Below are 24,105 nucleotides of genomic sequence, written 5' to 3'. Positions count from 1 at the left end.
GTCAAGACATACGATGCCGCTAGAAAAGAAAACTTCAAAATGCATGTGTGGTACATGTACTCTATGCATGACTTGCCAGCGTATGAGCTATTCTCTGGATGGTGTGTGCATGGAAGGTTTCCGTGCCCCCAATGCAAGGCAGCTCTTCAGTTTCATTGGTTGCAGGAGGGTCGGAAGTATTCTTGCTTTGACTTGCATAGACAGTTCCTCGATCCTGACCATCAGTTCAGAAAAGACAAGAAGAACTTCACCAAAGGTAAAGTTGTCAAAAACTTGGCACCACCTGCATTCACAGGCTAACAGATCTTGGATCAGTTAAACGCCCTCGAGCCTAATCCAGAGCGTCCAGGGTATTTCAAGGGGTATAATTCAAAACACGCCTGGACTCACAAACCATACTTCTGGGATATGCCTTACTTCAAAGACCTCCTTCTTCCACACAATATCGACATGATGCACACTGAAAAGAATATCGGAGAGGCTATTTTTGGTACATTGTTCGACATAGATGGGAAGACAAAGGATAATATTAAGGCTAGAGTCGATCAAGAGACACTATGTCATAGACCGTTACAAAACATGCGAGAAGGCAAAGGAAAGCAGAAGTGGTCGAAGCCAAAGGCCTGGTTCAATCTTGGAAGGCCAGCTATGAGGGAAATTATCTTGTGGGTCAAAATGCACTTGATGTTCCCCGATGGGTATGCAGCGAATCTAAAGAGGGGAGCGAGTCTTGAAAAAATAAAAATCTTTGGTCTCAAGAGTCATGATTGGCACATATGGCTAGAGCGGGTAATGCCGGTGATGTTACGTGGCTTTATTCCTGAGGATGAATGGCTAGTACTGGCGGAGCTGAGCTATTTCTTCCATGTTCTTTGTGCGAAAGAATTGTCGCCTGGCGTGGTAGAAGACATGGAAGAGTTTGCACCGGAGTTGTTGTGCAAGTTAGAGAAGATCTTTCCACCGGGCTTCTTTAATCCAATGCAGCATTTGATTTTACATCTACCGACCGAGGCAAGATTGGGTGGGCCCGTGAAAGATCGTTGGTGCTATGCAACTGAGAGGATGCAGAAGAGCCTTCGAGCTAAATGTAAAAATAAGCGTAGAATTGAAGCATCGATGGCTGAGGCATTCATTACTGAGGAGGTGGCAAACTTTGTGACAGCACACTATGAAGCCAAAAAATCATCATTTGCATAATCCGAAGCCTCGGCACAATGATGCAGACCCAAAAAAAGGTGGGTCCAACCTCAGCCTATTCAAAGGGAAGCTCGCACCAGCCGGTGCTTCGAAACCAATAACGTTGGATGTCGAAGAATGGCGGAACATTTCGTTGTATATCTTCAACAACCTAACAGAAGTGCGACCGTACATCGAGTGAGTTCTCGGCACATTTTCCCATAACTTCTAATTCATTTGAACTACTCTTATTCCTGGATATTTCAAATAGCTGTTACGTCGTCAAATTCTCGGATGGAGCGGTGATCGAAAATGATTCCGTCGAAGAGTATGAGCTTATGTCAAAGTCAGGAGGCGCCTATCCCAGTTTCATCTCTTGGTTCAAACAAACGGTAATTATCAATAATGGACCATTTCATTCTTGGTCTAACTTGCGGCTAATGCAACAACCGTTTCGTATTAAACTTGTAGGCTAATTCAGAGTCTATGGACGCCGAATTGAGACAAGTCACTAATGGTTTTGACTATAAGGTCCGTTCATTTGAGAAATACAACATCAACGGGTATCTCTTTCGTACCTTTGGCAAAGAGCTATCTATGCCCGACCGGAAATCTACAAATTGTGGTGTCTCTGCTATCGGCAAAGGTGTTATTGAGTATCATGGAAGAGTTGAAGCAATTTATGAACTTCAATTCTATGGTGAAAACCCACCGAACGTCGTAGTCTTCAAATGTTATTGGTTCCAGCCAAAAAAGACTAGAAGGACTCATGAACATCTAGGACTAGTTGAAATCAATCCAAACACCCATTTAGATGTTCCCGATGTCTATATTACGGCTCAACAGGCGACCCAAGTTTTCTATCTACCGTGGGCATGCCAAACGGATAAGAATCTGGAAGGTTGGTATGTTGTTTATGAAGTGCCGCCACATGTCAGACGACCTCTCCCAAATGAACAGGATTATGAACCTCACCTAAACCCAGACACATATGATGCAGAATTCTTCCAAGAAACACGTCTTTCCAAGAAACGTTTCAAGAACCGCCGTGCTTCACCCAAGAACATGGAAGTAGACAGCGACAATGAATCCGACTCCAGCCCTGAGCCGGAACCAGAAGACCTGGAACTCGTAGAGGTTACTGATGCGGATGACCTATCAATGCTTCAACGATTAAAGGAAGGCCTTTCACAACTTCACGCCGTTGAACCCGACGAGCACGTCATTCATGAAGACATGCGTGATAGTGATGATGATGATGCATTTATTGATGATGATTATTAGTTTGTAAGATTCACAACTTAAATTATATATATTTTAATCTTTATTATTCATGTACATATTATTATTCATGTCAGTTATTCAATTTTTTTATGTTGTACTAATTTCTTTTAATCTTTATCATGGCAGGTCACCAGGTGTGGAAAGATGGTGGGCGCTGGTCCAGATCGCTCGACGGGTTCTTCCCAGGCGCCCCGCACGAGGGGTGATACTTCCCTTCCACCCATATCTCTCCGTAGAGCCTTGGCAGACAGTCTGTCGACACCACCCGTGGGTTCTTCTTCGTCGGCGGCATTGCCCACTAGGAGAGGTGTTGGTCGGGTAGGGAAGAAGGGGAAGGGTACAGGGAGAGGTGGTGGCCGCGGAAGATCCAGGAGGACTGTTGAACCGTCCTCGCCACCACCACTAGCTCATTCACCCGAGCATAGTACTAGTATGGTCGACCCGTTTGCGGAGGAGGCTACGGGGACTCCGTTCCAGGAGCCTGTTGTTGACGGGCATTCGTCCCATGAGACTCCGGTCCAGGAGTAGCCTCGGGTCGAGGTGCATTCGGCCCAGGAGCAGCCGGAGGAGACTACGGTTCCGGAGGCTTCACCCGACGTGGAGAGGCCCGGATGGGAGACCTGGCCGGATCGTACCGAGTTGCTGGATTGGACCGAGGGTCCGGGTGGCTCAGGGGGCGGGGATGGCGGGGATGAGCTTACGGATAGTGAGGGTGATGTGCAGGTGGACGGGGCCACCGTGTACAAGCATGGCAGTACAAGTCTCCCGGTCGCGCCGGCTACCCGCGAGCAGAGGCCGGTGATTAAACCTGAAGGAGATAGGTAAGTACATTTACTCTTTTTTTAGCTTTTGCCTTCAAGTTTGTTCAAATATCTAATGCGTTGACCTTATCATACTGCAGGGGATGGGTACACCCTCTTGGAGTCCGCAGGCCGAACTCCGTCCTTGGTGTGCTTTGCCGGACAAATTTCTCGGGGTTTGTCACGTTGCCTGGTGAGGGTCAGGTTCCTACACTAGGATTTTCCTGGGAGCACTACCTGGCTGCGCAGGCCCCACCGGAGGAGATTATAGATGGTGTCTTGTGCCACACGAGGGCCGAGATGGTGATCAAGAGCTTTTGGGTAAATTATCCTTTTATAGAATCTAAAATTAACAATATAGCTAATTATTGTACTAATCGGTGTTTTCACGTTTGATTGCAGACCTTCTATAGGTGTGAGGATGGATATGAGGAGGAGGCGGCCAGGGTTCTCGAGGCCGATTGTAGGCGGTTACTACAGAACTTGCGCCACGAGGCTCGGCCGCAGGCTATTCGAGATTACTACGCCACGCGTGGTATTAAGAAGCAGAAGAAGGATTGTCGCGGAAAGTTTCTGAAGAAGGAGCAATACATGAAGGTAATTACCTATTCTTAAGTCCTTCTACGTAGTTTTCTTGATTTCATTCATAGGCGTAGCGCTGAAAATTCTTTCTAATAACTTATAGGTGCCCCCGAGATGGTGTGCGGATAAGATTGATTTTTGGGAGGCGTTGGTTGATGAGTGGTGCACAGGCAGCTGGCGAGCCGTCCACAATAATGCAAAGGATCAGCGTAGCCAAATGGTTGGTGTGCCACATCATCAAGGCAGCGTCAACTTACTTCAGTTTGGACGAAACTGGGTATGTGATTTGATTCATGATTCATGCAATTCATTCTTGATGCTAATATTTTGTTCCTCTCTTTTAGGCGCATCATAATAAGACGCAGATGCCACACTTGTACGACCTTTATGACATGGCCCATACTGCCTCGTACAAGAAGGCGAAGGCATTCTCTGAGTCTAACCTGGATGATCCCAATAACTTCACCAACATATCATCCCATCAGAAGCTCGTGGCATACAGGGACGCGGGGAAGGCTACGAAAGGGGATGACTTTAACCCTAGCCAGGAACCTTTGGATCCAGAGCTGGTGATGATATCTGGTGGCGGGAGGCCCCATGGCTCGATAGCCATTGGAGATGGGATAATACGTTGTCCACTCACTCTTCCGGAGATCAAGGCGCGCCAGTCGAGCAGCTGTCCTGAGATAATGCGTCGTCCACGGCGAGTCGAACTTGCCATCGAGGTTAGTTGTACGGACTAAGAACACTTTCATCCATTTCATTATGTGTGTCACCATAGATCATTACTGTGGTAACGAGGAATGGTGTTTCAGGCTGCTCTTCAGAAAGAGAGATTGGCAAACCAGGCTGCTCTTGAGAAAGAGAGATTGGCAAGCCAGGCTGCTCTTGAGAAAGAGAGATTGGCAAGTCAGGCTGCTCTTGATGAGAGGGACCAGACCACGGCACGGTTGATTGAGGAGGAGAGGTCCCGGAATGAGGCGGGTCAACGGGCCCTGTACGAGCTTTTTGTGGTAAGTTTTTTTTCACATTAGCCAAATCATGTGTGTAATGTCTGTTTCATTACTAACTAATATGACCCACTCTTCAGGGTCTGCGCGAGAAGAGCGGTCAAGCCCGTCTTCTCTTCGATTGGCACGGTGAGTTTCATTATAAATTAGTATTAATAATTGAGTGTCATCATGCTAACTGAGACATTGCAAAATATCTATTCTGCAGAATAACTCCCGAGCGGCATCGCACGACCCTTCTCCAGGTGTTTCTCCTCCTTGATGACCACTACGGTAAGTTTCTCTTCTCCTCTTTCATATTCTCCTTGCCTTAATTTCCCCAACAATGACATAGTTAGCCCATTTAACTCCAAGAAGACATAATTAGCCCATTTAGCTCCAAAATGCCATAATAACCTCAAAATGGCATAAGAACCTTGGTTAGCTCATTAATATTATATACTTAGCTTGTTTTCCTCTAAAATGGGATAATTAGCCCATTTAGCTCCAAAAAGACATAGTTAGCTAATTTAGCTCCAAGAAGAGGAGAAGAGGAGAAGAGGAGAAGAAATAGAAAAAATGAAAAGAAAGAAGAAGAAGAAGAAGAAGAAGAGAAGAAGAGAAGGAGGAGGAGGAGGAGGAGGAGAAGGAGAAGGCCACGGACCTTCTAGTCCTTCTCCTCCTCCTCCTTTTCCTCCTTCTCCTCCTTCTTCTTGATTTCTTCTTCTTCTCCTCCTCCTCCTCTTTATTCTCCTCTTTCATATTATCCTTGCTTTAATTTCCCCACAAAGACATAATTAGCCCATTTAGCTCCAAAATACCATAATAACCTCAAAATGGCATAGGAACCTTGGTTAGCTCATGAATATTATATACTTAGCTTGTTTTCCTCTAAAATGAGATAATTAGCCCATTTAGCTCCAAAAAGACATAGTTAGCTAATTTAGCTCCAAGAAGAGGAGAAGAGGAGAAGAAATAGGAAAAATGAAAAAAAAGAAGAAGAAGAAGAAGAAGAAGAGAAGAAGGAGAAGGAGGAGGAAGAGGAGGAGGAGGAGGAGGAGGAGAAGGCCAAGGACCTTCTAGTCCTTCTCCTCCTCCTCCTTCTCCTCCTTCTCCTCCTTCTTCTTGATTTCTTCTTGTTCTCCTCCTCCTCATCTTTCTTCTCCTCTTTCATATTATCCTTGCTTTAATTTCCCCAAAAAGACATAACTAGCCCATTTAGCTCCAAAATGCCATAATAACCTCAAAATGGCATAAGAACCTTGGTTAGCTCATGAATATTATATAATTAGCTTGTTTTTCCTCTAAAGTGAGATAATTATCCCATTTAGCTCCAAAAAGACATAATTAGGTAATTTAGCTCCAAGAAGAGGAGAAGAAATAGGAAAAATGAAAAGAAAGAAGAAGAAGAAGAAGAAGAGAAGAAGGAGAAGGAGGAGAAGGAGGAGGAGGAGGAGGAGAAGGCCAAGGACCTTCTAGTCCTTCTCCTCCTCCTCCTTCTCCTCCTTCTCCTCCTTCTTCTTGATTTCTTCTTATTCTCCTCCTCCTCCTCTTTCTTCTCCTCTTTCATATTATCCTTGCTTTAATTTCCCCAACAATGACATAATTAGCCCATTTAGCTCCAAAATGCCATAATAACCTAAAAATGGCATAAGAACCTTGGTTAGCTCATGAATATTATATACTTAGCTTATTTTCCTCTAAAATGGGATAATTAGCCCATTTAGCTCAAAAAAGACATAATTAGGTAATTTAGCTCCAACAAGAGGAGAAGAAATAGGAAAAATGAAAAGAAAGAAGAAGAAGAAGAAGAAGAAGAAGAGAAGAAGGAGGAGGAGGAGGGGGAGAAGGAGGAGAAGGCCAAGGACCTTCTAGTCCTTCTCCTCCTCCTTCTCCTCCTTCTTCTTGATTTCTTCTTCTTCTACTTCTCCTCCTCTTTCTTCTCCTCTTTCATATTATCCTTGCTTTAATTTCCCCAACAATGACATAATTAGCCCATTTAGCTCCAAAATGCCATAATAACCTAAAAATGGCATAAGAACCTTGGTTAGCTCATGAATATTATATACTTAGCTTGTTTTCCTCTAAAATGGGATAATTAGCCCATTTAGCTCCAAAAAGACATAATTAGGTAATTTAGCTCCAACAAGAGGAGAAGAAATAGCAAAAATGAAAAGAAAGAAGAAGACGAAGAAGAGAAGAAGGAGAAGGACGAGGAGGAGGAGGAGAAGGAGGAGAAGGCCAATGACCTTCTAGTCCTTCTCGTCCTCCTCCACTTCTCCTTCTCCTCCTTCTTCTTGATTTATTCTTCTTCTCCTCCTCCTCCTCTTTCTTCTCCTCTTTCATATTATCCTTGCTTTAATTTCCCCAACAATGACATAATTAGCCCATTTAGCTCCAAAATGCCATAATAAACTCAAAATGTCATAAGAACCTTGGTTAGCTCATGAATATTATATTCTTAGCTTGTTTTCCACTAAAATGGGACAATTAGCCCATATAGCTCCAAAAAGACATAATTAGGTAATTTAGCTCCAACAAGAGGAGAAGAGGAGAATAAATAGGAAAAATGAAAAGAAAGAAAGAAGAAGAAGAAGAAGAGAAGAAGGAGAAGGAGGAGGAGGAGGAGGAGAAGGCCAAGGACCTTCTAGTCCTTCTCCTCCTCCTCCTCCTCCTTCTCCTCCTTCTTGATTTCTTCTTCTTCTCCTCCTCCTCCTCTTTCTTCTCCTCTTTCATATTATCTTGGCTTTAATTTCTCCAACAATGACATAATTAACCCATTTAGCTCCAAAATGCCATCATAAGCTAAAAATGGCATAAGAACCTTGGTTAGTTCATCAATATTATATTCTTAGCTTGTTTTCCGCTAAAAATGACATAATTAGCTCAAAAACATCATATTTTGTTCTTCTTCTGACTTTCTTACTCACATTTTTGCAGATTGGATATACTACATGCATGGAAGCTGGCATTCGTGGAGTTGAACAATGTCGATGGATGAACTTTATATGTATATCATCTAGTTTTCATTTGAGTTGATGAACAATGTCGAACTATATGTATATGTATATATGGATAAACAGTGCAATACTTTGTATGTTGGTTCTTTCGATATATGGGGATGTACATTGATTTATATGCATATCATATATGTGTGGTGAATTATATATATGTGTTGGCAAGTATATGTGTGGTGAACTATATATCATATATGTGTGGTGAATTATATAAATGTGTTGTCAAATATATATATATATATGTGTTGTGAAATAATATAAAACAAAGAAAATAGGTACTATATGGTCTCTTTGCCGTCTGCCAGCTGATGGCAAAGACCTGTGCCATCAGCTGGCAGATGGCAAAGGTGCCACATGGCACCCAGCTGTGCATCCTGGGGTGTCTATATAGGCTCTTTGTCGTCTGCCTCCAGGGTGGGCAGACAGCAAAGAAGAGGGCACAGAGGAGGGGGGAGGAGGAGGCAGATGGCAAAGAGTGGAGGGGGGGAGGAGGAGGAGGCAGACGGCAAAGAATAAGGGGGAGCAGACGGCAAAGAATAAGGGGGAGGCAGACGGCAAAGCCTCCGTTAACCCCTAACGGAGGCAACGCCTGTCGGCTGCCGTCTCGAGCACTTTGCCGACTGCTCCTATGGAAAGCTGACGGCAAAGAGCTTTGCCGTCCACTTTGGGGGGGGGGGGGCAGACGACAAAGAAGGTCCTATGCCGTCGTAGGCTGACGTAGAAATTTTGCCGGCCGTGAGATTCTTTGCCGTCTGTGGTATTCTCTTTGTCGTCCGGGATTTAGTCTTTGTCATCTGTGATGGCAGACGGCAAAGAAGCTGATTCCTGTAGTGGTGTCGCGGTAGAGGATGTTAATGCTGCTGCCGCCGTCGACCAACACCCGGGAAAACGGCCAGGTGAGTCTCTTGGAGGCGAAGGTGGGGTCGAGGACGAGCACGTACGAAACAGGGTTTGGCATCACCGCAGGATGGTCAGCTCGGCTCCATGTAATTGGCTTTTCAGACCAATGCATGAATTGGGGAACCGAGGGGACCGTGGCGTTTACTTCGTGTCGGCGCTATCGCTGGCTATGCTTGTCGCGGCCTTCGTTGGTGAAGACGACGTAAGCCCTGTCTTGCTCGGGGTACTGCTCGTGGAGACACCCATCGTTAGGAGGCGGTGGTGGTGGAGCCGGAGCACGAGGCGCTGCAGCTGCCGCCGGGGTAGCCAGCAGACCCACACCTCGAGACTGTCGTTGTGCGAAGCTGCACTGTCGGAGGGTATGGATGGCCGGCTTCGCCCCGGTGTGCATCTTGCACGACGCGTCGAGCATTTGCTCGAAGGTGAGCTTGGGCTGCCATGTATTCTTGCCGGTTCGCTACCGCTGAGAGACGGCCTGAGCAGCCGGCGCTTGTTCCTCCATGTTGGCCACCTACTTGCTTGCAGAGCGTGAATCAAGTTGATCCGCCTTGCGCTTGTTGTTCTAGCCGCCTCGGTTGTCACCAGCCGGCTTGGGAGTATACGGCGTGAAGACAATCTTGTCCGAGGCGGTGACCTTGACCCGCATGGCAAAGTCGGCCGTGGCGTATTTGTCCGCCTTGGCCATGAGCACCGCCAAAGAGGTGGGCTCGAAGCACATGAGCTTGTGCTTGAGTAGGGTGCCGTCTCGGGAGCCGTCAATGAAGTACTGAATTGCATGTACCTCATGAACTCCTTCGCGGGAGTTACGCAGCTCTGTCCAACGCGTGACGTAGTCGCGAAGGGGCTCATCGGGCTTCTGGACGCACATGGACAGCTCGCGAGGCTGGCCAGGGCGTTTGTATGTGTCGGTGAAGTTGCGGACGAATGCCTCCTCGAAGTCAACCCAAGAGTTGACGCTGCCGGCTGGCACGCTCTTAAGCCAAGTCCTGGTCGAGCCGGTCAGCATGAGAGGCACGTAGCAGACTACTACGTGCTTGTTTCCCCAGGTGATGCCGACTGCAGTGGTGTAGTCGATCAGCCAGTCCTCTGGCTTCGCGGTGTCGTTGTACTTGGAGTTGTCCCGAGGGAGAGTGAAGCTTTTAGGGAACAGCTCAACTCGAATGGCCGAAGCATGCCGGACCAATGGGACCCTCCTCCTCCAGGAGGGCCGACTACGCCAAAAGGTTGATGTGCTTGCGAGCATCGTTCTCGCTGTGAGGGACGTGTGCGCCGATCCGGGCCGAGATCGAAAGCGTACCCTGGGACCCAGTCGCCTTGGCCTTCTCCCGATGCTTCGGCGGGGGAACCTCGCGCACCGAATCATCCTCGTCACCAGCCTCCTTGCAGCGCCGGCTGGAAACCAACTCGCTCTGGCGCTAGGAACGTCTGTCTTGGCTTCCCTCGCCCTTCCGGCTAGAAGTGCGATGCATGGAGGAGCCTTGGGTGTCATGACGGCCGCTGGGGTTGCAGTGAGCCTCAGGGTTGGCTACCGGAGACATCAACTGTGCGTGGCTAGGGTCGAAAAGAGCCTGCTGCTCGCTGGCGGCGTCAAGGAGATCCCTGACCCGCTTCTCTTGAAGGGCGCGCTCCTCGCCCTCCAAACCAGACATTTCTTCCACGGACGCCTGGGCGGTCCGCATGTTGGCCACGGGGGTATCATAGATGGGTTGCTTGCCACCTAGGATTTCAGCGATGACCCGGCCGCGGTCGCGGACTTCGTTGCGCCGGCTGGGAACATCAGCGGCCGGAGTTAGGCCGTAAGCGGAGTTATACTCACGCCGTGTAGCCTCCATCCGACGCTTGGTGGCAGCAATTACAATGCCCTCCTCCAGGATCTGCTTGCGGGCCTCCTCGAGTGAGGCCCTAGCATCAGCTGGGTTTACAGTGGTGCCGATGGGCGTCTTCAGGCCGGCAAGGGTGGCGTGATACGGGTCTGCAGAGCCCGCAACGGGGTCGGCTGCATCCGTTGAAGCCTTGTCGTGCGCCTTACTGATGCCGGCGCCGATAACCATCACCTCCATGAGGTTGGAGACGATGGCGACGTTGTGCGGGGCAAGACATCCCGCGGATGAAGGTGGATCGTCGCAGACAAGTACCTCGCTAGGGTACTAATCAGGCGCAAGCACATCCTCAAGGGAGAGCCTGTAAAAGCTTGTGCAGTGCGTCGATGTCGATGCCCTCGCCGAGGTGGCGAGGCTCATCGTCGAGGCACAGGTTGCTGAAGAGAACGCCGAGGTTCGCGACGTTGGCGACGACATCGCTGGGCAGCTGCCCGCTGGCGAACTCCTCATGAGAGTACGTGGGACGGCCTAGATCATCGGTCAGCATCGCGGAAACCTCCGCAAGGGCAGGCTCCATGGGCATGTTGAACGATCTGGACGCGAGGCATCCCGTGGTGTTGGCGAAGGGTCCCGCCCGGAGCATAACTCCGACCGGTGCCGCGAACGGCCCCACGGTGGGCGCCAACTGTCGTCGTTTACTCACGACAGTAGCCATGGGTAGGCTAATCATGAGTGGTGGGAACCGAAGGACACCGGCGGGCTCCGGGAACGGGATTGGTACAAGCGAGATAGATGCACGATGTACCCATGTTCGGGGCTCTCCGTGGGAGATAGTACCCCTAGTCTTGCCGGAATGGTTGATGAACGAGAAGGATTAAAATGTGCTCCTTGAGTTGTTCGACGGAGGAGGAAGAAGGATCAGCCGACTCGTGTCTACCTCTCCCGTATGAGTGGGTGTGTGTGTGTCCTAAGTTGGCCGCCCCTCTGCATGGAGGGGGTCGGGGGTTTATAGACGAACCCACCGACCTACAATATGGATAAAGGTACATAAGAGGGACCCGCCTGGCAGCCTCGCTGGCTGGCCAGGGGGCCCGCAGTAGTCTGGTCTTGTCGTTGGAAGGCCCCGCCGGCTGCAAGGTCCCATCTAGCCATGGGACCCGCCGACCAGCCAATGAAGCTCTCGTGCGAGGCCCACACAGGACACGTGTGGTACGTCCAGCGTCGTCTTGCGAGATTCGTCATGGGTCGCCGGTACGGCCGTCTCCACTGTTACCACGTCGAGCTTGGTAATGGAGTGGGTGCTGGCGAGCTGGTATTGTGCTGGGTTGACAGATCGGGGCCGGAGTAGGTCAGCGGCATGGCTGATGACACTGTATCTGCCGTGCGCCTCAACCTTGTACCTGTGCTGACGCGTATTCACCTTTAGTCATAGGGTCCCGTCACAACCTAGGATCTGATGTGACTAGGGCTCCCTAGCCGGCCAGCGGCCTCGCTAGCCGGCCTTGGAGTTGTCATCTCACCCTTAGCCGGTAGGCACTTCTTAGCCGGCCAGAAGGAGTGGTCGTCTCGTCCCTAGCCGGCAGACGCTTCCTAGCCGGCCATGAGGAGTTGGCCGTTTGAAGGAAGCTGATGATTCCCTTTATACTGAGACACAAAGGAATAGGCTCGATGAGCCTACCCCGGGGTTATCCCTCGTCAAGCTCTCTCTCCCTTTTTCATCTCTTTGTTTTGTAGATGGCAGAGCAATCAATCATACATACAAACTAAAATTGATTCTGTTGAAAGCTTATTCACATTTTTCTTTCTACAAACTAAAATTAATTATGTTGAAAGCTTATTCATATTTTTCTTCCTTTCTTATTGATCCATCTAGGAATGGTTGTAATGAATCTATTTTATATGGCTACATTCAAGAGAGCAAAATATGCTAATGGTGTACTTCCTCCGTCCTAAAATGAATGACGTAAAATTTGTATTAAGTTAGTATAAATTTTATACTAAAATAACGACACATATTTTAAGACGAAGGAAGTAACATATAATTATTGATGTACACAAGTGAGACTAAGGACCAAACATGGCAGTCGAATGTGCACGGACATGATAAGCGCACACAAGCACGTCACAAGCACGTCTTAGGAGGCGCCATCGGGTGGCGCCCCAGCCACTAGTAGGTATTTCCAACTGTTGAGCGCAAGAGCTTCTCTTTTAAAAATCTTGTCATTTCTCTGATTCCAAATATTTTAGCATCCCAATATTATGATATCCAATGCAATCTCTTGTGAGAGGTCTTGAAAGGCAAGAACTTCATCATAGATAGAGATGCATTTCATCTTGTTGAGAAGGATAAAGTTCCATAAGCTTTGAACCAATCAGAGTCCCAAAAAGGTGCAACATAGTTTGTTCGTTATTCTCATTACAGAAAACAAAGTTGCAACAATCGCTATTTCATTACAGAAAATCCAGATGCATATATTTCCTCTTCAGCAGATTTCTTGTGTTTACTCTAACATGCAACAATAGCCAAAAGAAAATCTTGTATCTCAGTCTGGCGGTGAGAGAGAATGGGGGTTTGGATGCTGAGGGGACAGTGGGAGTTATGCCTCCCAAGGCGTGAAACTACATGCAACGATGCACCCTGGACATAGCTTGCTAGAAATGGTCTATTTGATCGTTCCTTCATAGCTAAGCCCATCTTTTCTTTAAGATTCGTGCGGGGCACGAATTCAGTGCAACCCTTTTGAAATAGGCTTTCATTTCATTTTATAAATAAAGCCACCACCACGTCCATACAGCAAGTTCAAATGCGGCGAAGAAAAAAGTAGTCCATTGAATTCAGTGCAACCTAGGCTGCTACCAAACAAGCCAAATTTGCATCCCAAAGCATGTATGAGTTGCATGCGACTAACCAAACATGTCCTTAGGACAACTCCACCGCACAACCCCATCTTGTCCGTGCGCGTCCGTTTGGGGTAGGATAAACGAATACCGCGGCCCAACGCACGGACCCAAACGGACAAATATCCGGATTTCGTCTGTTTTTGACCCATCCCCGGCCCAAACTTGCGTCTAGTTTGGGGGAAACATACATCACACGGACGCGCTTGCCGCACGCCCTTGTCCGGCCCATGGCCCGCGTGTCGGGACACAAGCACTCCTAAAGATTCCAACGCCTCCACCCCCTCTCCCGCCCCGCCCCGCCGATGGCGCCGCCGCTATTCTCCGGCCACCTCATCCCCCGGCCGTCCATAGCAAACCCCGTCTCGTCATGGCCGCCAACACGCCCGCGCTTTCGTCGTAGTTTGAGCGTCGATCGGAGGAGGTTTGGCCGGCGCCGTCGTAGCCGGCGATGGAGTGGATACGGCCGCAAGCGACGTACCACGGCAGCCACGGCAGCTTCCGACGAGCGCTCCAGAGCAGCCAGTAGCCGGCCACCAACCACCCCTGCATCGCGGCCTCTTTGCGACCGCGAGCGCAAGGTGTTCGACACTTTGCCCGCAAAGGTATGGACAATGGTGATGAGTTTTTCTTTCATCACTTCATCTATTCATCGGATGATTCGTCGTCCGATGATGAAGATATTGTGGTGGCTGCAGTGATGGTTCACGACCACATTCAACGGCAGCTTCCTCGGTACAGGGGGTCACTCCCTGGTCGTGCTCCGAACCTGAACCGCAACAGGGAGAGAGGCCAGGCCCTGCTCTATGCCGATTACTTTGCGAACACACCGCTCTTCAAGTCGGATAAATTCCGTCGCCGTTTTCGTACGGCAAGGCATGTGTTCAATCGTATCCGAGAGGGAGTGGTTGCTCATGACCCATACTTCCAGTGCAAGACGGATGCCCTTGGCAAGCTAGGATTCTCCTCTTACCAGAAATGCACCGCGGCCATCTGCATGCCTGCATATGGAATTCCAGGCGATCTGGTGGATGCGTATGTGCGTATGAGTGAGACAACATGTCTGATGTCAATGTACAAGTTCTGCCAGGCTATGATCGAGGTGTTTGGCCCTGAGTACTTGAGGCAGCCAACTGCCGCTGATACAGAGAAATTGTTGGCAACCAACGCAGCTAGAGGCTTTTCAGGCATGCTTAGCAGCATAGATTGTATGCACTGGGAGTGGAAGAACTGTCTATTTGCTTGGCAGGGCCAGTACAAGGGCCATGTCAAAGCGTGCACTGTCATACTAGAAGCGGTGGCTTCGCAGGATCTTTGGATATGACATTCTTTCTTCGGCATGGTAGGTTCTCACAATGATATCAACGTGCTGCAGCGTTCTCCAGTGTTCGCAAGGCTTGCACAAGGCCACTCCCCCTGTCAACTTTGAGATCAACGGCCACCAGTACAACAAGGAATACTATCTAGCTGATGGTATATATCCTCAGTGGTCAGCTTTTGTGAAGACAATCTCGGACCCCCAAGATGAGAAGAGAAAGAAATTTGCCCAAATGCAAGAGAGTGCTAGAAAGGATGTGGAACGTGTTTTTGGTGTGCTTCAATTCCGATGGGGTATTGTTCGAAACCCTGAACTGTCATGGGATGAAAGGAAGCTTTGGGAGGTGATGACTGCTTGTGTGATCATGCAAAACATGATCGTCGAGGACGAGCGTGATGAGAGTATCTTCGATCAAGGATTTGATTTTCAAGATGAAAATGTTGAGCCCTTGCACCAAGAACCGGTCACGTTTCAACAATTTGTCCAGTTCCATCGTGAGATGCGTGATTGACACACTCATTTGAATCTTCAAAATGACCTGGTTGAGCACATGTGGAAACATATTAGCAATCAATAGATGTAAAACTATTTTATTTAGAGACAATTTTGATTTGGTTGTAAAACTATTTTATTTAGAAACAATTTCGATTGAGTTGATGTGCAAACTTGTTTTGATACGAAAATATGATCATTTTAGGTCATAACGGACAGGATGGGGCAAAAGGATACGGCCGTGCGCTGGACACACGGCCAACGCATCCCAGGACAGGACCGGACACGACCCCATCTTCCTACCCAAACGGAGAAAATCCGGGCAAAACGAACGTCTGTTTAGGATCACGCGATGAAGTTAGCCTTAGGTCAGCTGAAGAGCAGGCTCACGCTTTATATACGAACAAAAGCTAACTCGAGGCTTCCACTGGAGCTATGCATTGAGTTTGACAGGTGATGTATCTAATGTGAGTTTAAATTTTAAAATATGGAATAGTATTGTCACAGTTTCACGCCAACCTAGCAAAATCGTGAAGAAACAAGCTATTCACTGATTCATTTAGAGCAACTTCAATGAAGCGACCCAAAGGAAGGGCGAATTTGTCTGTTTTTTGTCCATTTGGGTCGACCGCCCGCCCGGCGTTTTAGATTTGGATCGACAATGCATCCAACAGTTGATCATGTCAGTGGCTATGTTTCATGTCAGCATCATGTCAGCGGCCATGTTTCATGCTAGCACCATGCCAGTGCCGGCAATACAATGCCGGCCTTAAAAAATAGCACCACAGTTCATGTTGGCGCACTCGCCAGACGGCCGACACACATGCCAGCACACAAAAAGGGTGGGACCACACCATTACGGCCCCGTGATCATGCCAGCACACCTGTCGGCATCCAAAAAAGATGACGCTCGCCGCTATAGATCACTCCTCGTCGAACTTGAGCATGTCAGCCTGCATCTTCTCGAACCACGACCTCTTCCTTGACGACACGGTGTTGAGATCCACCTTCATGATCTCCACCCCGGTCATCATGCTCGCGAGAGCCACTTCTTTAACCTTGGTCTTAGCGTTGGCGGCCTTTGATCTCTAGCATCTTGGCTTGCTTCTCCGCCTCCATCTCAAGCATCCGTGCTTGTTTCTCCGCCTCCATGTCAAGCCTCCTTCTTTGGATCTCCAAGAAGGCGTTTATTTGCTCTTCTCTTTCTTGCCGGCACTTCTCCTCCCTTGAGTCCTTCTTGGTGATCATGCCCTCCACGGTTGCGATCAAGGCGATCGATGCTGCATCCCGCTTGTCCTCCTTCTTGGAGTTGGTCTTCCCCCTCGACCGAGCCTTCTCGCCGTCCCCAACCTCCTCCACGGCTTGCTTCCCACCACGCGACTTGAAGCCAGCATATTGCACCTTGAACTTCTCCTCGTCTTTCATCACCCTAAAGCAATGGGAGAGGTTGAAGCACTTGCCATTGTGTTGGACCTTAAATGCCTTCAAAGCTTAAAATGTCTACAAATGTATTTCATGCAAGCATATTGGCAAAATGATATGCAAACGAACACCCAAAAGCATATAATTGATGACACAAAAAGAGGGCGGCTTGTTAGCGTACCATGTCTTGCACGCCGATGCCGCTCAAGAGTGGCACAAAACTTGTTGCACTCTTATTGGATCACCCTCCAACGCTTTGAAATGGACACCCACCCTGTTGCACTCTTATTGGATCACCCTCCAACGCTTCGAAATGGACACCGACCCGCGTGCGCTTGCTATTTGATACGACAAAAACTTCTTGCGCTCATGGAACTCACGGCGAACACGAATCCAAAAGGTTAAATGCTTTTGTTCAACGCCCGTCTTGGGGTCTTGCCCAATGTCTCTCCAACACTCGCAAAGAAGCTTGTCCTCGGCCGCCGTGTATGCCTTGGTCCGCTTGCTCTTGCGCTTCGGTGTCGTCCCGTCCGCTTGGTTGGCGAGCTCGTCCTCAAACAAAGGCTCTGCTTCGATGCCGCACTCGTCCTCTTCCTCTAGCCTGTAGTCCTCCGGGAACTCATGATCAAGAGGGAAGCCGTCCAGGTCCAGGCCGACCTGATCACGCATGAAGGCGGCCTGATCTTCATTGTAGCCTCGACCATCCTGGCTTTGTGTCTCGTCGGAATCGAAGCCAGCGACCAGTGCACCAACCTCAAAGATTATGTTTTGCGTGTAGTCGTCGTCGCCGGCGGCCGGCATTCTGTCGAACAGGTGTCGCGCGCCCGGCAGCTGGTCGGCTGGCGTCTGTCCCGCTTTTCCGCGCGCCTCCGGCTGACGAGCCAGCGACCACCGGTGTGGCGTTGAGGTCGATGGTCGCGAGCGCGAGCGTGGAAGGCGCGACCACGCTCACCTCGAGCGATCACTCCCCCGAGAGGCGGGAGGCCTGCGGGTAGACGTGGAAGCCGGGCACCGGGTTGCAAACCAACGCGCCGGGCGAGTCGGGGAGCAGCGTCCGAGGGAAGGCGGATGAGCCGGTGCTGACCGCGGCGGCCACGACGGCGTTGATGAGGTCGTGCTGACTACGGTTTAACCCCAACATGCAAAGCACCTCCCTCGTTGCCGCCGCGACGCGGGCGTTGGTGACCTGCTGCTGTGGGACGGCCGCCGCGATGACTTCATCCCTCGCGCCCGCCGCGTGCCTCCGGTCCTTCCTCTTGGCCGACTCCTTTGCCCGTTGTTCGAGCGTTAGCACCTTCTTCGGCTTCGGCGCAACGGCCTTCCAGGAGGCGTGAGGCTTACCTTTGTTGGACGAGGCGAGGGAGGCGAGGCCGGCGGCGGCGTCGAGGTCACCATCCATGATGGGCGTGGGGCCGGAGCGCGCGGGTGGGAGGGTTTTTGGAGAGAATGGGGGGAAATGATGGTGGATGTCACCGACCGGCGGGCCAGGGGAGAGGAGCAGGGACGCGCGCGTGTCCGTCTCATGTCCGCGCCGACGCAAATCCGGCCCAAAATTAGGCCGGGAATGGGTCGCCAGGCGAACGCGCGTCCGTTTGGATCGGCGCGTTGGGCCGACTTTTATGTCCGCACCAACCCAAACGGACGACGGCGGTCGAAATGAATCGCCCCATTGAAGTTGCTTTTAGCATTTACCATGTACTGGTCCTGAGCCACAGATAGTAAAAAGAAGATTGCAACTCTAAGTCTTATGTATTTCTGAATTTTTGATTTTGATCCTTGTGGAACGGTTTGCTTTATTTATAAGGTAGGGCGAAAGCCTTTTTGGGTAAAAACAAACTGACACAAAACGTAAAAAAGAAACTGGTCAGAGTAATATATTGTACGGACACTCTGGAGTAACAAATTCTTCCTGAAGGTGTAACAAAACAATGACTATCGCATTCACACTGGTTACAAAATGAATCAAACTGCACTTTCAAGCTGCCCCCAACAACTTCAAGACAATCAGCAAATTCCAAAGGTAAGTTCACAGCAAAATGTAACACAACCCCTTACAGTGATTCGGTGCTGTCATCACTTTCTTCACACAAGGGTGCAGACTGGATTATAACCCGTGCTCCAGAAGCAAGCCTGCAGTTATGAATTTTTGGTGTGTGTTGTTAATATCTAGAAACAATAGATAACTAAGCCAACGAATAAGAATAATGAGAAGTAACAAACCTTTCTTCGATCTTGATCATTTTGTCCTTCTCCTCGTGAAATGACTCCCCCCTTGATGAAGATAGTTTACCTCGTGGGTCAGTCATCCTATTGCTTGCACTTCTTGATGAACCAAGTGGTGAGGATCCAGTACTACATTCTTGTCGACTAGGGCTGTACCTGACATCAGAGTTGGGGGAGAATGCTGTTCCACTTCTGGATTGCTTGCATGGTATCATTTTGATAGTCTGTGGGAGACATCTGAAACTACCCGACTCGGCCAAGCTTTCCATATCCCTTCTAGAGTCTGGCACTAAATACACTCTGGCATATTCAGAGGAGATGCTGAGTCAACAGAAAGTATATCCAGAGAAAATGAAAATACTAACCATATTTTCAAGGAAGGTACTGTAGAGCAGGGTGACATAGCAACTAAAAACATGATAGTTCTTGCCAGTTTCTTGGTAGTTAGGTAGGACACAATTTAGTGACTCGCTGCAGTTACAAAGTGAAATGAATGCTATTAATTGGTTGATTCTCTTATGATCTTTTAAACAAACATCCTTTGATTCTATTTTGATCTTTTGTATCTCTAATTGACACTATAATGCAAAAAAGAAATGAATTGACTACGAGCATCTCCAGCCGTTCAGCCCCCCAGGGGCGTGAAATAGCGCCGCCTGGGGGCGCGCCAGCGAAAAAATCAGCATGGGGGTCTTGGGTTCCCAGTCGCCCCAACTGTTGTTTTGAAAAAAATAAAGTCGGCCCAAAGTCGCCCAAAACCGAGTCAAATTCGAAGGAAATTCATAGTTTTCATTAAAATTTGTACAAAAATGAAATAAAAACAAAATTAAACATAATTAAACTAAACTACACCCTCCGTCCCAAAATAAGTGACTCAAAAATGACTCAATTTTGTACTAACTTTAGTACAAAGTTGAGTCACTTATTTTGGGACGGAGAGAGTACATCGCCGAGAAGCTTGTAGAAATTGGCGTAGTCACCGCCGTCGTCGTCCAGCACTCCGCCGCCGTCCTTGCTGCACCCCTGCCCTGGGTCGCCGTGGCGAACGGGGTTGGAAGGCCCCAGCGCCTCCTCGTCGTTGTCGTCAAGGATGACGACGCCGCTCTCCTCCCGGCCGCGGCGCCGGGCGACGATATCCTCCAGGGCGCGGCGCTGGCGCTCCATCTCCTCCCGGACGTAGTCGTCCCGCGCCCATTTGAGGGCGGTCTCGGCGGCGGCTTCTACTTGACGGGGACGAGTCCCGGCTCCGTCTTCGGCTTGACAAGGCGGGAGGAAGCGTCGGGCTCGTTGATGACGATGTCGGGGAGGAACGCCGGCGACCCGGAGTAGCAGGAGCGGAGCCGGACAACGAGGACGACGCCGTCTCCATCCGCCTCGGCGTCCAGGAGCTGCCGCGGCGGCGGGAGAAGGCGGTTGGCGGTGGGTACTCGTACCTCGGCGAGTTGCCGCCCTCGATGTGCCGGAGGACGGCCTCCAATGTGCGGCCGGGGACGCCCCACCATTGGCGGCGCCCCTCAGAGTTGTGGCAGCCGCGTGGTTCGACCCCATTGGTGGCAGCGAGCTGGTCGGCGTGCCGACGTTCGAAGTACGTCGTCCACAGCGTGTTGCTGTCGGGGGTGTACCTCGGCAGGTTGCGCGAGCTCTCCGGTAGCGACAACCGGATACACGATCTCTGCCCGCTAGTCAGCTCCAGAGGGCGACGGTGGCACCGGGACTCCGCCGGCGCTCAACCTCCATGACCCCGGCACCCGCATGTCCGGCGGCGCCGGGTAGTCCGCCTCGTAGAGAAGGCGGGCCTCGTCCTCGCGGAGGTGACGGCGGCCGAAGCCATTGGCTGCTCCGTCGCCGGGGAAGCGTTCGGCCATCTTTTGGGGAGGAAAAGGGAGAGGAGGCGTCGGTGACGAAGAAGGAGAGGAGAGTGCGTCGGCGAGAGAGGTGTGTGGCCACCGGCGGGGAGAGGGCACCTTATATAGCCGCGGGCGGGCGGGCAACGGAGCGGCGCCGTGTGCACGGGTGGCAGGAACCGACCGGACGTGTGTCGTCGGGACGCACGTCAATGCGCCTTCACTGCGCCGCCCGTGAATCAATGGAAGGCTGACCGACAGCGTAGCCTTCGCATTGTTTCCCGCGGGAAACGAGGAGATGAGGACGACAACCGCGCGCCAGTCGCTGACTCGGCGGGCCCAGAGAACTTCCGCGCCAAAAAAGTTTCCGCCGGCGCCCCCGGGCGACCCCCAGTGCGCTGGGTCTGGCCTGGGACCGTTGGGGCCAATATCGACCCTAACTAGCGAAAAACGGGCTCTTGGGGGGGGGGGGGGGGGCGACTGTTCCATTTTGCCCCGCTGGCAAAAAAAATGGCCGCGGGGAGGGGGGGGGAGGGGGCTGTTGGGGTCGCGGCTGGAGATGCTCTAAGTCTCAGTGCCCTGCTTTATGTTGTACCCTACCCCTTCTTGGGCTTTTGTATTTCTTTTCAGTGTTTCAATATATTGAGACACAAGCTTTGTGTTACTTGAAAAAGAAAACTCTAAGATAGATCACAAATGTCCAACATTAAGTGAGACTAACCAATGTGAGCCTCAGCTATCCAATAAGCAAAACAAAAAAGTTCGCTGTCAAGATAATCATGCATCGAAGTCCATGGTACCAACACGATAGCCCACAATCAGAACAATGTGTTTTATGACATACCTATCCTCGTCGTAAGATGATGAGCGTTTGAGTGTGGGTATTTCCTCTCTCCCTGACTCTTCGTGCTTATTCTCCTCGACCAAGCTTTCACTTAAATGCTCTGACTCAGAAACTCTTATTCCAATCGTTCTTGTGCTACAAGGAATATTGTCAAGGTGCCGCAATGCCATAGGAGTAGAGAACATTGGAGAAGGGAATTCAACTTGAGTAAACCGTGGTCTGTATGTTGGAATGAGTCCAAAGCCACGGTGATCTTTGACAGAGATAGACCCACAGGTGATCAGCTGCATGAGCAAATTGGCTGGCTTCAGCTTCACACCCATTGGGCCATAGAGATGTTCTTCCTCTAGTACCTTATAGCTACTCCTCCTACTGGCCTCTGCCCTTATCAGGGATTCCAATGTCTCAACTCTGCCACCAGGAGAAGCATCAGATGAACACACCTGTGGTGATTCTCGAACAACTACAGGGACCTTTGGCGATGCTTGCATGCTTCTTTCATGACACTCTTGAATTTCAGCGTCTGATGTACAATCCTCTGTACGGATTCCTTCAGTGCGAGCATGCTTAGAAGGAACATGCCTTTCACTATCATCGGTTTGTGTGGACGCATCCTGTGCTCCAATGGGTTTGCAAACTCTGTACTCGGAAGGTCCAGGGGAGCTTGCCTCTGATAATGGAACATTAGTTCCTACTGGTTCAGGGGACAGGTTCCCCGATGAGCCAGAATGTGTAGTCCTGCATTGCTCATCCTCGCGGTTGGTGGAAGCAGATGATGATGGCACAAATATGGACTGTGCCAGCTGTTGTGGTTGCTGAGTAGGAGTTGGAGGTGAGGCCTCTTTGATAACAGCAGATGGGGACGGGGATGACGATGACGAGCACCCTTCTTGCGATCCTCGCGACTGAGGAGACTCTTGTTGAGGGTGCTTGGGACTCTCGCCCTTGGTGTTGCTAACGCCATTCTGCTGCCGGTCTGAAACAAGACAAGGTCAAAGACAATGGACAAGGCAAATTGGAGCAAGATCTGCTGAAGAAGAACGCAAACAGAGTTTATGAGTGCGATCTGCTTACCAGGCGGCGATCGGTCCAGGAGCTCGGAGCCCTTGAGGATGTACTCGTTGCCTTGTGCAGGGAGCACCAGATCGTCCTCAGAGATGTCGTGCCACACGAAGCCGTTTTTGTAGCTCCTGCGGGAAGCTACACGGATCAGCTCAACCAAAGAGAAAAGTTCAACCCTCGGCAAGAGCAATCAATGGGCGTACCGCTTGCAGGACCAGGAGTACATGGCCGCCATGCCCTTCCCTCGCAGCACGTTAAGCCGGTTAATCACATCTACGGAGCCATCAACAGGAATCGCATCAGGGGGGCAAAGGTGAATTTGAAAGGGCGGTGCGGTGCGGGGCGTCTGTTAGTGGACTGACCTCGCAGGTAGAGGCCGGCCTCCGGCGAGGCGAGCGGCACCTCGATGAAGTGGGGATGCTCCAGGTGGCGGCTGCGGTAGAGGTAGTAGACGACCGCCACCCTCTTCCCCGTGGCCGAGGGCGGGGGCGGCGGAGGCGAGCGGCGCGGAGGGTGGTGCTGGCTCTTGCCCGGCGGCTCGACCCAGACCTTGTTGCGGCCAGGGCTCGCGCTGGTGCCGATGCCGGTGCCCCGCCGCCGCGCCCTCCCCTCCATCCTTCCTTGTCGCGGAGGTTGCTGGTGCTGAAACAGTTGGGGGTAATTAAGCACCCAGCGGAGCAGCAAAGCAGCCGCGCAGCCGGATCAAGTCAGACCACGGCAGGTCCTGGACATGGCAAGAGGCGGAGGGAGCGCATTAATGGCCGCAGCTCCAGGTGGTGCGGTGGTGGCAGCAGCAGCAGCAGCAGTGAGTTAGGTTGAGTCAGGGGTGTGTTGGTCTGATGGAGATGGGAGACGGGGAAGAGGGAGAGATCAAATCAAACAGGGGTTTTGAGAGAGAGAGAGAGAGAGAGTCAATAATGCATCACTGTTTGTGTTTGGACTAACCATGTGTCGTCTCGGCCTCAAGAATCAATGATTAATCCCTTCCGTGGTACTCCCTCCATAAACTAATATAAGAGCGTTTAAATTACTACTCCCTCCGTTCCGAAATACTCCCTCCGTTTCTAGTATAAGTTTTTTAGAGGTTTCACTAGTAGACTACATACGAATGTATATAGACATACTTTAGAGTGTAGATTCAATCATTTTACTTCGTATGTAGACACCTAGTAAAATCAATTAAAAGACTTATATTTCAAAACAGTGGGAGTATAAGTCTTTTTAGAGGTTTCATTAGAGAACTACATACGGATGTATATAGACATGTTTTAGAGTGTAGATTCACTCATTTTGTTCCGTATTTAGTCCCCTAATGAAAACTCTTTAAAGACTTATATTTAAAAACGGAGGGAGTATTTTAGTTATCTAAACATTTTTATATTAGTTTACACAGAAAGTAGTACTAAGGCGTGTGTCAATGCATCGTTTTTTATC

At 50.1% G+C, this 24,105-nt stretch overlaps 1 protein-coding gene across 3 annotated transcripts; it reads right to left on the bottom strand.

Moving 5' to 3' along the window:
- Positions 1-18,547: 18,547 nt before the first annotated feature.
- On the bottom strand, positions 18,548-23,591 carry LOC123409104 (protein SOSEKI 3-like). Of its 3 annotated transcripts, XM_045102087.1 has the most exons (7): positions 23,034-23,567; positions 22,875-22,944; positions 22,684-22,799; positions 21,610-22,585; positions 19,078-19,221; positions 18,919-18,969; positions 18,548-18,828 (listed from the first exon to the last, which is right to left on the bottom strand). In XM_045102087.1, exons 1-7 carry the CDS (start codon positions 23,284-23,286, stop codon positions 18,750-18,752), a joined length of 1,689 nt encoding a protein of 562 aa, XP_044958022.1. In that variant the 5' UTR covers positions 23,287-23,567; the 3' UTR covers positions 18,548-18,749. The 3 variants fall into 3 exon arrangements, with proteins under 3 accessions (XP_044958022.1, XP_044958021.1, XP_044958023.1); XM_045102086.1 differs by having other exon boundaries at positions 18,919-19,221; positions 23,034-23,559; XM_045102088.1 differs by lacking the exons at positions 18,548-18,828; positions 18,919-18,969 and having other exon boundaries at positions 19,141-19,392; positions 23,034-23,591.
- Between the last annotated feature and the right edge of the window lie 514 nt (positions 23,592-24,105).

Source organism: Hordeum vulgare, chromosome 7H (genome assembly GCF_904849725.1).
Source record: "Hordeum vulgare subsp. vulgare chromosome 7H, MorexV3_pseudomolecules_assembly, whole genome shotgun sequence".
Lineage (NCBI taxonomy): Eukaryota > Viridiplantae > Streptophyta > Magnoliopsida > Poales > Poaceae > Hordeum > Hordeum vulgare.
This window is presented reverse-complemented; position numbering and strand designations above follow the sequence as displayed.